This window comes from Kwoniella bestiolae, chromosome 6 (genome assembly GCF_000512585.2).
Source record: "Kwoniella bestiolae CBS 10118 chromosome 6, complete sequence".
NCBI classification, from domain to species: Eukaryota; Fungi; Basidiomycota; class Tremellomycetes; order Tremellales; family Cryptococcaceae; genus Kwoniella; species Kwoniella bestiolae.
The window spans coordinates 1,748,526-1,763,206 of record NC_089246.1 but is presented as its reverse complement, the minus strand read 5'-3'; the positions used below and the strand labels follow the sequence as shown (position 1 = coordinate 1,763,206).

Below are 14,681 nucleotides of genomic sequence, written 5' to 3'. Positions count from 1 at the left end.
TATGACTGCTGGGACTCGATCTGGACTGTGAATGTGAGAAGATGCCCTTGTCTGAGGCTACTCTTGTCGTGATATGAGATATACGATGATATGCAAATGAGCCAGAATGAGACGCAGATCTCTTTTTGCCATCGCAATCCATCGCATCATCACTGTCGGTCACCGTACCCGTCTCGCTCGGATCGCTCTCCCCGGGTTTTTGGTGTGATCGAATCGAATCACGTGATACCCCTGCACCCGGGGATAGTGAGACATCCTTTGTCCCGGCATTGCGCGTTTCTCGCTGACGGTGACGATTCGATTCCGAAATCTATCGACATTGCCGAGGAATTACTGTCAAATTGGTGTGAAGATTGCTCATCATCATCATTATCATCATCTTATTTCGATCTTCCAATCTCACGTCTCGGTACTAGCATGATATAATATCATCTCATCTCATCTCACTCGCCAACAAGCCCAAAAATGGACGACCCAGGCCCCTCCTCAACATACTACCGTTCCTTCCCCTCCACCTCCTCCGGCCCAATCCACCCGCCTTCTCCTCCCGGCTCGCCCCTCCTCTCATCCACCATTCCACCGCACTCACACGATCCCGACCTCTATGCTCTCCTCAACGTCCCACGCGAAGCTAGTGAATCCCAGATCCGGGAACGATACCGCACGCTGGTTACGATCTTCCACCCCGACCGACAGAAAAGCGAGCATGATCGTCTCATAGCCCACGAGCGATTCACGGAGATCCAGAGGGCATACGAGGTATTAATAGATGATAGGAAAAGGACAATATATGATCTCTTCGGAGAAGAGGGTTTGAGAACATCATGGGAGGTTGGTCCTGCCAATAAAACCAAGGATCAATTACGCTCGTACTTCATTCAACAGGCAAATAATAAAAAGGTGATGGAATTGGAGAGTCTGGTGAAATCGAAATCTGAGATTGAGCTTGTCCTAGATTCCAGGGCTGTATTCTTGCCTAAATCATTTTGGAAAGACCCGTCTATAGTTTCCCATGATCCCATTTCTAGATTAGGGAGAGTTAGACCAGGTAGATCAATAATTAAACATTCGTTTGAAATTCCCTTGAAAGAGAATCTACAAGTTAGTATAGAGGGACAAGCCCTGGCTAGAAATGGGAAAGGAGGATCAAATGTCCTGGGAACGGTGAAATATCAGTTTTCCCCTAGATTATGGATTGAGGCGAGCACCTCGGCTCTTCAGCCTAGGGTTGGGAGGTTGAAGGGTACATATACGATTGATGAGGATCAGTATATCACTTGGAACCTTGTTCAGCAGACGCTGGGGAACCCGCCGCAGGTGGGCGTGACGTATGGGAGGAGGCTTTATAGCGACTCGACGGGATTTATCTGTGAGTGGGATTCTGGCTTGTATCATTATCCCATAAAAGTCCTACCAACATCAAGAAGCAAGATAAAACCTCTCAACCCCATTTCTCAGGATACGTCTCACCCACCTGTTCTAGTCTAGTATAACTGACCAATACTACAGCCTACGAATCCGGCTCCTACGCCCTCGGTCCCTGGGGATCCTCCTCCCCCCTCGCCATCCCCTCCTCCCTCTCCGTAGGGGTAACCACAACCCGACGAAACGGGACAGGCTGGACCCTCCAGACAACCGCCGGACTAGGTGCCTCGCGCATCGCAGCCGATTGGTCGACCAAGATCCCTGGTGGACTGAAATTGAAAGTCGGTGCGGAGGTCGGGTTGACCTCCTCCCCTGCGATTTTCGTCAATGCCGATGGGAGGATTACGGATAATACGAGGGGTGGGGTGTTGTTGCAGTGCGAAGTTGGGGGTGGGATTATTATGAAGATTAAGTGAGTGGTACAGTGCTCTCTTTATCTGTTAGTGGGAATGGCGTAGACCGATCTTTGGGTGAGGCAGAGGGAATTTCAGCGAGGAGCTGTCCTGCTCTCCCCTTGCAGTGAAGGAGGATTGATACTCGCACTTGAAAACACAACTCGGCTAATCTAAGATATAATTACAGGTTCAACAGACTAGGTCAACGAATCTCCATCCCCATCCTCCTCTCCGAACGACTCTCACCTACGATTATCTTCTGTTCCACCGTCTTACCCTCCATAGCATATATCGGAGCATACAGGTACATCCTCTTGCCTCGCAAGAAGCAGCGTCTGAGGGAACGTATAAATGAGCTGAGGGAGGAGAACAGGGAGTTCATACTGCAGAAGAAGGCTGAGGCGTTGGATGCGGTGTCATTGATGGAGAGGGAGGTTGAGAGGATTGTGAGGAAGGAGAGGGAGAGGAATGGTGGGTGGTTTCTTTCTCGCTTTTATTCGAGGAATGGTAGTCCACATACTCCCTATGTGTTGGACAACTGGAGGGCTGAACCGAACAAATTACGAGACAAGGATGACATTTGACACATTTTGTTGAAGAACATGACTCAGGCTGATACCCTCATATCTATAGGCCTTATAATCGTCTCTGCGCATTATGGCGCCTCATCGTCCTTCACTTCTAGAGGAATCAAACAATCTGAGAAGGACGAAGAAGAGATCATAGATGTTACAATACCCATTCAGGGTTTGGTACAGGATAGTAAGCTGTATATACCGGGTGGGAAAGGGAAATTCAACATAATAGGATTCTGGGTATGTCCAGTTTCGTTCTTACTGTCGATCCTCATATCATCACCACATATTAACGCAATCGGGATGGGATGAGTAGGTGGTGCATAGGCTGATTCCTTTGTATCTGTGCAGGACCCATGTATCGGTGAGAACAAATCACTCAGAGTGAGGTACACATTCCGAGGAAAGTTGCATGAAGTTACGGTGGGAGATACGATAGCCTTGAGAGCTCCTGTTAAAGGTATGTTGACGAGTCAATTGCCCCCTCGCCTCGCCACTTGATGCTGACTTTCACTGGAATTGGCATAGCACACGCACTTGATGGCGTATAAAAGAGAGACTTATGCATATGCATATACATCATCTACACTGACTGCTGCCGTCAAGGTGAGAGTGTGTGACTATGCAATTCAGCTTACCAAATTGATAAGATCAAGATCTGGTGCCTGAATGAGTGTGGGATACGACTATGATGGGTATGACTCTTTTTGTCTTTGTTTGGTTCATTGATTTACTAGTATTCATTATTCGTTGTGATATATCATAAAACGAGTAGCGACGTCACTGAGCGAATCAACTGAATGGGAGTAGCATCATCAAGGATCAAGGAATAATACTGATGATGGTCAACTGCAAGTCAACTGATCACGATCATGTATACATGTCCATCCATCCATCCATCCTTTGGACTAAAACCTAGTGTCGAGATGGTCCGAGCGTCAAGTGGTATTTGTCTGTCTCAAACCCAAAGGATGGTCACTTGTGATGAGAATGACGACGATGATTCAGATTGTAGTATCCAAGTTGATTGATGTCATCTACTCATACAGATAAACAACACGTGTACGACTAGAAGCATACTACTATCACATAGTGAGTATACATACATATACACATATATATATGACCTAACATCCCTTTCCTCTTCCTTTCCTCTCAACCCACTTTTAGTCTTTCATCCTCATATACTTGTACCAAACCAATAAACCACAACCACATCCACAGTCACAGTCACAATCAACATGGCCACTCCTGCTAGTCCCGCTGCGACAGTGATCAATCCATTACCAGGTACCGTCGACCCTCATACTGGTACTACCACCGGTGCTCATGATCTCGAGAAGGGTATGTCTGATCTCCCCTCGTTTACCTTGCCCCACTTCCTTCTTCTTCCCCCCTACGTACGATCTTATGGTACAAAACGAAGCCTATCGAGCTGATAAACTCATCTTCCTCCTGACCCACCAGGCCAAAGACACCACCACCCGCAGCACATCGATCCAAGGCTCAACGAAGCTCAACCTGGTTTCCCAGTATACCAAAAATCAAGAGCCAACCCTGCTCCCCTCGGTGCGTTCCGTCTCCTTTCTTTTCTTGCCACCAACACCATCAACCAGCCGGAAGGAACCACCTGGTCCTTCTTCCTTCGTTATTTACTGTCCTCCCCCACATACTATTTGCGGAAGGGAAAGGCTTCGTATCCCTTCAGCTATTGGTCAGCTGACGTGAGATGCGAATGCGAATGCTAAATAGGGTTATTCGCTTTTGCCACTACTACTTTGTTGTTCTCCTTGATCAATGCTCATGTGAGTCATCCGATCCTCGACGATTGCTCCAGTCAGAACTGAAAACTCACTGATTGGTTGATCTAGGCGAGACATGTGACCCAACAGTGCGTCAACTCCCCTTTCCTTCACACGAAGTATACCCTGCCGTTACCGCCCTAATCTGTGTGGCATGGTCTACTTTATCTTCGAGCTGATGTGAGATCCTCTACTCAGAAACATCGCCGTTGGAATGTCCTTCGCCCTCGGTGGTCTCGCTCAATTCGTAGCTGGTATCTTCGAATTCTGCGTTGGCAATACATTCGGTATGACTGCTTTCTGCGGGTGAGCTTTTCGTTTCTGTGAAGATCAAATAACATAAGCTGATAGTAAATTGTGCTTTCTCGAACAGTTACGGTGCTTTCTCATTCTCAATTGCCATTTCTTACTGGTGAGTTCACACCATCACCATACTCGTTTAGCTCGAGTCACCCCACGAGATGATCGGCGTGGATGAGATGCTAACTAACCTTAGGCCATCATCCGGTGTATTAACCACCTACGCACCCACCCCACTCGACCCATACAGACTCGATGCAGCTATCGGCCTCTTCCTCATGTGCTGGTTCGTCTTCACCTTTGTCCTCTGGCTCGGCACTTTCAGATCCAGCGTCGTACTCTGCGGCACATGTGGGTTCAACTTCTTAACAGAGTTACAAAGCGAATCTATACCAATACTAACGATGATTTTATATTACCGCCAAAGTCTTCTTCTTCTGGCTTTCGCTCCTTCTCCTGGCCTCGGGGTACATGGCCAACAAGGTTGGAGTGATCAAGGCTGGTGGTACGTCTTCTTCCTCTCACATGATGCATACAGTGGTAAGATCAAGATCGCTGATGATGAGACACAGGCTGGATGGGCATCATCACCTCCCTTATGGCATTCTACGTCGGTGCACACAGCTTCCTCACCGCCGAAGCTGCACCGATCCAACTTCCCGTGAGCTGGGTAGTCCTGAATGGACATACAGACGGCAGCTGACAAGTCTGATCTCCATAGAACCCAAGTTTGGCGAGAAAACGAGTCTAGGTGAATTCGCAAGAACGAGAATCACGCATGGCGTCACTCGATGTATCTTGGTTGATTACATTCGATACAGACAGGAATTCCACTCGTTCCCTATTCCTATTTATTGTATCTTATACTTTGATTCTACTGTATCCTATATTTCTATCGTATCGAAGAATGAAAGACGAAGAAAACAAATATTCATTAATGTCAATGCGTATTTTGGTCTTTAGCTAGATTCCCTATTTGGTTGAATATAACACATCATTAATGCATCTCCGTATCTTGTCGTTTATCGTTGACTCTAGTCATAATCACAGTAAGCAAGCATCGTTCTCACATCGCACCAAGCGATGAGTAGTGAGTATCGGAGTACCGAGTAATGAGTGTCAAGCATCGACTTGAATCAGTATAATATAATTGACATTACATGCATCGTATAAGCTACAACATGACATTCCCTATACATCTCAATTACCCATCTCCAACTCATCCAATTGACTAAGAGCCAAAGTCACCTCAACATCCTTCAGTGCTTTTAACAATCTAGCGTTCTTCTTGACTTTACTCCCCTTCTCCCTTCTGGCCTTTCCTCCTCTTTCCTTAGTGGGCGAGATGTTTTCGGTATCTTGATCTTCAGGTCTATTCCTTTTCTTGTTTGTGCCATTGCCATTCCCATTGACTGATCTAGTAGGCGATATGTTGTTTAGTCTACCAGGCGATGGATATATACTGGCTTCATCGTGTTGTGATTGTGGTTGTGGTTGTAATTGTGGATGGTCTTCAACAAGTGACGGTAAGATCCCCTCTACAAACCCATTCATCCTCTTCTCAAAAGCCCCGCTCAATCTCTTTATATATACCCTCTTGTACTCTTCCACACCCCCGTACTGACCCTTCTCATCGGGGAACAGTCGTGCTTCCATGGACGTATCCCGCAACTCGCCTAAAACGAGGTATGAGAGTGATTGGAGGATCGGGATGATTGGGAGGGCTGCAACGTAGATTACGTCAATCCAATGCACTACTACCGGGAAGCAACTGCGTGCAGAAAGACGAAAGTAAAGAGAACTCACGCTGTCCGTAGAATGCAGCCTGTCTTAACGGAGTGACCAAAAGATCCAAATCGTCTATACCCTTTAGTAAGTCGTGTTCGAAATACTCCGAGATCCTATCGACGAGTTCGAAGGGACTATACACATTTCATTCCAAGTTAGCAAATCATCCCTTCATTCTGCTATATCTGTTGACTCCTTCAAAAGCGGAAGTTCATGAATGAGTTGAAGGGAGAAATAGCTCACAGATCGTCCTTCTCATCGTTGAAGTGCGGTAAAATGATAGGCCTCCACTTCTCCTCATCCTCTAGATCCATCGGTTTGAGCATCCCCCTAATCATCTCAGGAATCGAATTGATCAATTCAACTCCGTGAGTGAAAATGTCAGAAGCCAGATTGATCTCTTTTGGTCGTTGCGTAAGTTGAAGGGAGGATACGTCAAGGTATCGTTGCCATGTTGGGTAGAGGGTCGATATGATGTCTATAGCGTCATCAACATCAGCATTTTCAGTTTTAATCAAATGAATGAAACGCAATAGGGTTTGCAACGGGCGAGATGATCAGGAATATAAAGAGGACATACCATTCAACTTGACTACGAACTGCTCCTTGATTGGCAAGTCTGGAATGGCAACTTCCAGTGCTTTCGTGAATCTCTCATCTAGGTCGTCCGAGTAATGTAGAGATACCAAAGCTTTCCTGGGGAACATATCGAGTTCTTCGGATACTTGCAGCTATGCGACATCACACATTAGCTAATCTCCCACAACCTTGTATCCATGCCATGTGCGAGAAGCAGAAGCAGGGTATCGAGATGATAGTGACTTGTGATAAGTAATGTACTCACCCTCTCACCCAACTCCTCGATACTCTCTTCATCCCAAGTCAAAACCAGCAAAGAAGGTGTATATCGATTGGTAACAGATTGTAATCCCTTCACCAATACTCCTATCCTATCTTGACAGTCCGCTATGTTCCTATTCCATCACAACAATACTGTCAGCTTTCCTCCTTTCTCTCCCGTCTCATTGCCGCATCTTTTGATATTTAACCAAAGAGAAAGCTAAAACTCACTGAGAATTCTTCACTTCATCATCCGACTTAAGGGGAACTTCAAAAACATACAACCCGATAGAACACCACCTAGGCAAGTTCTTCCCACTCTCCAGGATCTTACTCTCATACATCACCCTATTCACCACATAACTCTCCGACTCCTCCCCGTCAATGTTACGTGATTTGTTGGGAGGCAGGAATTTCCTATTCAACCAATCTTGAACCTCCCTTTCTGGGGGATTGCCAAATTCCTCTTCGCCTTCGGAAGAAGAGGTAGAGGAAGGGATGGAAATGATAGTGTGGAAAGCGGGGAGGAAGGTCGAATTGGAAGTAGCCTGTGACCATAGGAATGGGCCGATATGCTTCGTAATGGCATTTAAGAATGTTGAGGGGGAGAAAAAATTATCTTTGGTCCTTTCTGCCTATATACCGTATTCCAAATTAGAGTCAGCTCAACCATTCTCCGGGTATGACAGTGAAAGCGAGAACGAGATTGAGAAAGGAGGGACTTACATGATTTATCTCAATATCTATTTGCAAACTATCCATCCTCTCCACCTCCATCTCCAGACTCATATCAATATCACTCAACGGAGTTGACACCTCGCTCCGATCGGTATATACTGGTAAATGAGAGGTAGACCTGCTCAATCCCATATTGTTAAGGTACTTGAACATATCCAAACGTTTCTTCTCCGATTCTTCCCTATTCTTCCTCTGGCTCTTGGCCCAGCTATTCCAGAATCTTATAGCTCGTCTAGTGAGACACCGTCGTTTCAACTCTTGCAACACCCCGTCTCTCAAAATTCGCCGAGTCTCCTCATCCATGAGTTGTTGGAATATCCCTTGAGACCAATGTAAGATCGCCTGGGATCTCATGACTTTTCGTCGTTGATATTCTTCTGCGGCCTTTCGTTGTTTCACGTATCGCGTCAGATCGCTTGATAGGTAATCTTCAATCATCGATTGGATCACCTCGTCGACCAGTAGACCACACACATCTGGTATGGCACTGACACGCTCTTCTCGTTCTTTGTGGATATCCGCCAGGGATTTGCGCAATACGCTAGAAGAGAGTTTGGCGACCGATGAGGAAAGGACGGAGGAAGCTGTTCGTTTTCTTTGTCGCGCGGGCGATGAAGTGGATGCTGTGAGTGGGGACGTCTTGACTGGAGAGAGGGGTTTGGGGATACTGAACGGCGGTAAGGTTGGGGAAGAGGCTTTGACCGGTGGTAAGGAGGGTAAGGTGGATGGACCAGCTGGAGATGAGCTTGAAGGGATAGGTGTGGGAGCAGAGAAGAACCCCGAAGTGGTGAAGAGAGGTGCCTTGGTTGGTGGAGCAGCATCATCTTCTGCTGATCTCTTCTTCTTTGAGCTGGGTTCGGGGGCATCTTGAGGTTGTGTAGCTGGATTTTGCGAGGCGCCCATGGTGAAGGCGTTTGGCCGGTTGAAGGCGTCACGTATATCCGATTCGGTATATGGATAGGGCTCAGCAAATATACCCTTGACAGGACCAGCTAATATTGGTGGATGTCCGGGTATGAGTCCCTTGTTCTTCACAGCTAACACGTCGGGATGGTCTGGAGGTGGACACAGCGGCCTGAAGAACGGTTTATTACTGGTGGCCGCTGGTTCTGGGAGGGACGCCGCCGGTGGAGAAGGGGCAGGGGCGGGTGTAGGGGCGGGTTTGAAGGAGAATGCCGATGTCGAAGTGGATGGTTTAGGCTGGAAGGAGAATGCAGATGTGGTCGATGTAGGGGCAGATTTGGGAGCTGTGAATATGTTGTTCGCTGTCGGTATTGGCTGCGTGGGTTGAGTGTTGAAAACCCCATCAATCTGAACACCCGCTTGACCATTGACTATATCCACATAACTCGCATTCCCTCTTTTCTCTGTAATCAACTTCCACCTTTTCGTGAATGGCGCATCTTTATTGTCGTCGTAGGGTGAACCTAAGTTGATCAGCGCTCCTAAAGGTCCATCCTCATCTTCGTAGATCTCGAATCCGAACTTTCTCGAGATGTCTATTGATTCCTGGTTCGTATGTTGATTATGGGTAAAGTCAACATCGTCCCATGCTGAATCCTCTTGTTCCTGTTCCTCGCACCCTAATATCTTATTCAGCGTTTCCAACAAGATCATCTTCCTCTCTATCACTTCACCCATTTCATTCACCCTTATCGGATCGCTCTTCAGAGCGGGGTAAGGTCTTCTCAAAGCACGAATAGCACTTCTCCTCATTTCCCTTAATCTAATTTCCACGAGACATGCTAATAAGAACGGTAACTTGGGTTGTTTAAGTAATTTGACGAATCTTGAAATCATATTCATTCCTAGTTCGGCATTATGTTTGGACCCTTCTTTCTGAGTATCAAAGTTTCGCTGAGCGGCTCGGCGGATCTCCCATGCCATTTTCACTAATGGATTATCTATTATGACGGAGGGAAGTTCGGAGAAAGGGATGGAAACAGATTTAGAGTTGAGGTCGTATATCAACATGTATGCTGTAAATTCAGCTTCGTTCGGGCAGGGCGCTTCGACACCCAGTTCTTCCCGTCGGTCATTATAGTGTTGTCGCAAACTTGTGAAACCTGTGTATAAATCCCGTCAGCGAGACTTCCTTCTGTTTTGAAGGACCAGCTTACATCGGTTGAGCTCCGCAGAATCGATATGCATATCCACGTTGGTCCCACTTTCTTCTTGCAGTTCCCGCAAACACAATATATGCCATCTGGCGATTCTCTCGAAACTCGCTATAGCCTCTTGATGTCCCCAGCTACTCTGCATTGCAAACTCTTTTCTAATCGCTCTTGTCCTATCTCTTATGAAACCTGCGGAGTATCCTAAAGCTTTTCGCGGTGTTGCAAGAGACGATGAAGGGGAAGGAGGGAGTGAAGGCATGATCACTGAGAACAGGTAATCCAATGTTCGCTGCGAAGGCTCATTCAGCTCGAGTTTTGCCTTTGATCTTCACACAGCTGAAGGGACACCAGACTTACAACGAGGGTACCAGGAGTTCTCAGATCCGAAGGTAAGATAGCGGAATCACCATGTCCCGCACCTGCATCTGAACGGGAATACGCAGCTACAGCTTTGGAAGGATCCATCCTTCCTTCAGAGCCCTATATGATCGTCTATAGTCAGGAGTTGCCAATGGGTTGGAAGGTGAAAGAAAGACCAACGGACCATCTTCTCAAAAGGATGCACCTCCCTCGTGTATTCCCTAAATTCCCTTTCGTACTCTGAACACATCTGTTCGCATGTTCCACGCATATCTACCGCATCTCCCAATTCGGTCTTTCCCACTTTGATCAATCCCTGTTGCTCGAATGCTTTTCGTTCTTTTATACGCATCTCTTCGAGCTATAAGTCATGCCTCCTATAGTCAGCTTTCTCTTTCTCTCCTCCTTTGAAATCCTGAGTGACAGTGAATCGTGTAGGGGTCGTTGAAGAGATAGACGACTGACCTGCTTGTACCTGTTGCCCGGTAAGACCTTGTTGAACCTCGCTGCCCTCGCGGCGAGCTTGGACGCTTTACGAGAATCATCCTCGTTATCTGGATTGCCAGAGTCGAGTGCGGAGATGGCGGAGGGCATCTTGGTCGGGAGTAGCTGCCCAGGAGGGGGATCACTCGTGCGGCGGGTGAGTGGGGAGGGTTACAGGTTGCTGTTATTGTTGAAATGAGATCATTTGACTGCTATCTCGCTGTGACCTGTTACAACTTCCTGTTCTGCTCCCAGGCGGTCTTCGTCTACGCTATCTATGCTGTCTAGATGTTTCATACAGTGAAGTTGCGGAATACATCAAATTGATTTATATTCGCGTCATGATCCATCTTGCAACTTCTTGTTAGATATATCAGTTATCAGCCCCATACAACGAGCCACGTGGACAGATCATGACGTGGAATTATTTTCGCCTCCAATGCGCTGAGACTTCTCTTTCCGAAATCAAAAGTCACTTTTCGACATTCATCTTGCATCTCAAAAACATCATCATCACATCTGCATTTCTGTGTGCATTGCCTGAGTAGAGTATCATCAATCATCCCAAGACAAGGCATCATGGCTCGACCACTAAGATCGATATTCACAGGTGAGCTTATCTTACGCATGTCGGCTTGGCGAAGTGATAAGGCTGATACTTGATTTTCTCCATTTAGTCGCCCAGACTTCAATAGCTGGCCCATCTTCTCTCCGACCGCTCAACCCCTCTCTGAAAGTCACTTCACCGTACCAGAACCAGGTCAGAACGTATGTATTCCCTCTCTCTGTGGGCTCACATACACGAATTCTACTACCACGTTGAGAAAAGACATATAGCTGATTCTGACTTTTTACTTTTTGAACCACAGCGCATTCAACCTCTCAGGATGGGATCGATACCTCCCCAAACTCCCCCGTTGGGCAGGTGAAGATCAGCCAAAGGAAGAGGTCAAAGCTGAAGAACAAGGTGGATCGGTCAAGATGGTTGAAGCAAATGGTACGGCAGCTACCAACGAGGAGTCATCGACTGGCGGTTTGTTTGATGAGTATTCGAGGGATAAAGAGGAGGATGGGCCGGGGAAGAAGAGGAGGAAGAGGGGGGATGTACCTTGGACTGAGGTTAGTTTTGCATTTCCATTTCCATTTTATCAAATTCAGATGCAGGCGTAGATGTGAGAGAACAAGAGGACCATCTGAATAAGGGAAAGGGTTGGATCGATAGAATCCGATTAACTGGAAGCTAACGGTTTTTCAACAACGTAGCACAAATACTCTTCAGCCCTTCACAAGATCTCCCATCGAAAGCTCAACGACCTCTCTCGTCAAATATCGGACCTGCCCATCGACGAGGCCATCGTACAAATGCAGTTCTCCGAGAAAAGAGCTTCATCATGGATCAAATCTACTTTGGCATTATCGAGGGATCATGCGGTGGATAAAGGTTTGGATAGGAGCAAGTTGGTTGTTGGTGAGTTGTTGTGTTTCCTCTAGGCTGGTTCAGATTTTACGACCGTCTTGTCCAATTGGCTCTAGATCATCGGTTTCTTTCTATCTCGTATAATTTCGCAGAGCTAATCTTACCCCACCCACCCACCCAGCCGAAACATGGGTATCCAAAGGACCCAAAATCGCCCGACTAGATATCAAAGGTCGAGGTAAATACGGTATCAAGCATCATCCGTCTTCCAAGATCCACGTCCTTCTCAGAGAAGGAAAAACCCACGAGGAGAAGTTGCAAGACCGTTTCGTCAAGGATTTGAGGAAGGTTAGGAGCGCCGGGGTCGTTAGGGAGGATGGGAAGATTAGAGGGAAGGTGGTTAGTGGGTGGACTTGGTAGAGAGTTGGTTTGCATTAGTAATGCATTGGACATATGACGCTGCAATTCAATCAGTGACGAACAGTATTTCAGGTTGCACTTTACTCAGTATGGCGTGTTCATATTCGAAGCGATACCATTGCCCCAGATCACTGTGAATCCTTTGACCTGACCTTCAAAGCTGCATAATCAAATTGACGTTCGCTCGCTATCATTGTACGGTCCCACACGAGGCTGACTATGAGAGGTAGTTGACTTAACTTAACCATTCAAATCTCTGCTTCGAGCGTAAGCCCAGACACTCGCAAACAGTATCTTGCCTATGGCAGCAGAACCTTTCATTGACATCATCCTGCATAATGCACCGTATAAACTGTATATACTATATTTCTCTTTCTTTCAATTGCTTCTTCCACCTTGTCCACTTCCCACTTCCGCTTAGGCCTTTTGACTGTTAACAATATCGATAAACTCAGGTTTGAGCGAAGCACCACCGACAAGGAACCCATCGATATCAGGAGCGTTAGCTGCGAGCATCAAAAATGACGTTATTAGCTGACCTTGTCGCTACGTTCGTGGGTAGACGTAAAGCTAATCAATCCATTTTAGGGGTACCCTGGAGTATGGGGATCTGTATGTGAGGAGACTATCGAGTTGACTGGACTCACAGAGATCGGTACAATTCTTTCCATTCACACTACCACCGTAGATGATTCTAGTCTCATCAGCGGTAGATTGAGAAACCTTCTTGGCGAGCCATTGTCGAATTTGCTCGTGGGTCTCTTGGGCTTGTTCCTTGGTGGCTACTTTACCGGTACCGATGGCCCAGACTGGTTCGTCTGTAGGTCACAAGAATAGTCGTGTCAGCTGTGTTAAGACCTGGGCGAAGTCGCAGGAGGTGGAAGCTTACAGGCAATGACGATGTTCCTACAATAACGAGTGGGTTCCCAAGTCAGTCAAGTGAGAGATATAAGAGGATAGATACACAGAGTCAACTCACTTCCAGTCGGATTCGGAGATTTCATTGGCAATAGCCTCGAGTTGTCTCTCAACGACAGCTTGGGTCTTTCCTGATTCTCTTTCCTCGAGGGATTCACCGATACAGGCGATAACGCTGAGACCAGCTCCAACGGCGGCTTTGGTCTGTACGAGTGTTTTGAGTTAGCATGTCGACACAAGCTCAGAGTGGGGAAGAGTCACGAATTGAAGAGGAACGAATGGAAATCATAGATCCTCCGATGAGATATCATATAACACTTTTAGATTCCCAGACAGGTGTAGACCCACCTTATCAGCCACCAACTTATCGGTATCCCCGAACAGACTTCTCCTCTCCGAATGACCGAGAATGACCCAATGGACATTGGCGTCCTTGAGCTGGTTAGGCGAGATCTCACCGGTGAAAGCACCTGATTTCTCGGTGTACGAGTTTTGGGCGGATACTTGCGCTGGGGGGTTGAGCTCGCCTTGGATTTTGAGGAGGTACAAGGCTGGGGGGGCTACGACGAGTTCTGCGTTTCATAAGATGAGAGTCAGCTGAGTTGTATGTGGGGATGAGGATGTATGAGAGAACGAGATAGGTGATATGGGGATGTTGCTTGATCATAGTATACAAAGGAAGGAATGATATGGACGGAACTGAACATACCAGCAGATCCATCGAATTTGGCATCGTTGATTCTTTGAACGATTGTCTCGACCTCTTTGAGGGAACCGTTCATCTTGAAGTTTCCTCTGTGATTGGGTGGGGGATATATCAGCTATGATTCCCGTCATTCTTCCTTCAACTCGCTTTCCTCACTTCTCACTTTTCCATAGCCGTGATGAGAAGGGAGATGGTGACTCACCCAACAAAGAATTTCCTAGCTACCATTTTGCTTGTTGTGTGTATCTGTGTGTTACGTAGGATAGAAGTGAGTTTGCGTATGATGCGTATATATCAAGAAGAGAGAAGAAAGCAAGAGAAGGATGGATGATATATGATGTGAGATAATTCCGGTTGACCCAATATTCTACTTTGTATGACGATACTGTAGAGTACT

General features: G+C 46.8%; 5 protein-coding genes across 5 annotated transcripts; 3 read left to right on the top strand and 2 right to left on the bottom strand.

The window, feature by feature from the left end:
* Positions 1-465: 465 nt before the first annotated feature.
* On the top strand, positions 466-2,946 carry I302_107851 (uncharacterized protein; the record flags this gene model as incomplete). Its single annotated transcript, XM_019193020.2, has 6 exons — positions 466-1,369; positions 1,510-1,837; positions 2,008-2,291; positions 2,454-2,635; positions 2,747-2,855; positions 2,924-2,946. The coding sequence occupies 6 exons, from the start codon at positions 466-468 to the stop codon at positions 2,944-2,946; spliced, it is 1,830 nt and encodes a 609-aa protein (XP_019044497.2).
* Positions 2,947-3,636: 690 nt separating this feature from the next.
* I302_107850 (uncharacterized protein) lies at positions 3,637-5,248 on the top strand (the record flags this gene model as incomplete). Its single annotated transcript, XM_019193021.1, has 10 exons — positions 3,637-3,739; positions 3,863-3,964; positions 4,148-4,200; positions 4,267-4,286; positions 4,396-4,503; positions 4,571-4,609; positions 4,694-4,848; positions 4,925-5,002; positions 5,070-5,158; positions 5,219-5,248. The coding sequence occupies 10 exons, from the start codon at positions 3,637-3,639 to the stop codon at positions 5,246-5,248; spliced, it is 777 nt and encodes a 258-aa protein (XP_019044498.1).
* Positions 5,249-5,697: 449 nt separating this feature from the next.
* Positions 5,698-10,934, bottom strand: I302_107849 (uncharacterized protein; the record flags this gene model as incomplete). Its single annotated transcript, XM_019193022.1, has 11 exons — positions 5,698-6,221; positions 6,304-6,419; positions 6,529-6,763; positions 6,866-7,016; positions 7,130-7,259; positions 7,357-7,760; positions 7,852-9,929; positions 9,984-10,269; positions 10,338-10,460; positions 10,525-10,701; positions 10,806-10,934. 11 exons carry the CDS (start codon positions 10,932-10,934, stop codon positions 5,698-5,700), a joined length of 4,353 nt encoding a protein of 1,450 aa, XP_019044499.1.
* Positions 10,935-11,402: 468 nt separating this feature from the next.
* On the top strand, positions 11,403-12,660 carry I302_107848 (mitochondrial 54S ribosomal protein uL22m; the record flags this gene model as incomplete). The annotated part of the gene is made up of 5 exons (XM_019193023.1): positions 11,403-11,433; positions 11,501-11,591; positions 11,693-11,942; positions 12,087-12,291; positions 12,422-12,660. 5 exons carry the CDS (start codon positions 11,403-11,405, stop codon positions 12,658-12,660), a joined length of 816 nt encoding a protein of 271 aa, XP_019044500.1.
* A 417-nt stretch (positions 12,661-13,077) lies between these two features.
* Positions 13,078-14,512, bottom strand: I302_107847 (triose-phosphate isomerase; the record flags this gene model as incomplete). Its single annotated transcript, XM_019193024.1, has 7 exons — positions 13,078-13,166; positions 13,308-13,478; positions 13,550-13,566; positions 13,640-13,782; positions 13,927-14,150; positions 14,288-14,373; positions 14,487-14,512. 7 exons carry the CDS (start codon positions 14,510-14,512, stop codon positions 13,078-13,080), a joined length of 756 nt encoding a protein of 251 aa, XP_019044501.1.
* Between the last annotated feature and the right edge of the window lie 169 nt (positions 14,513-14,681).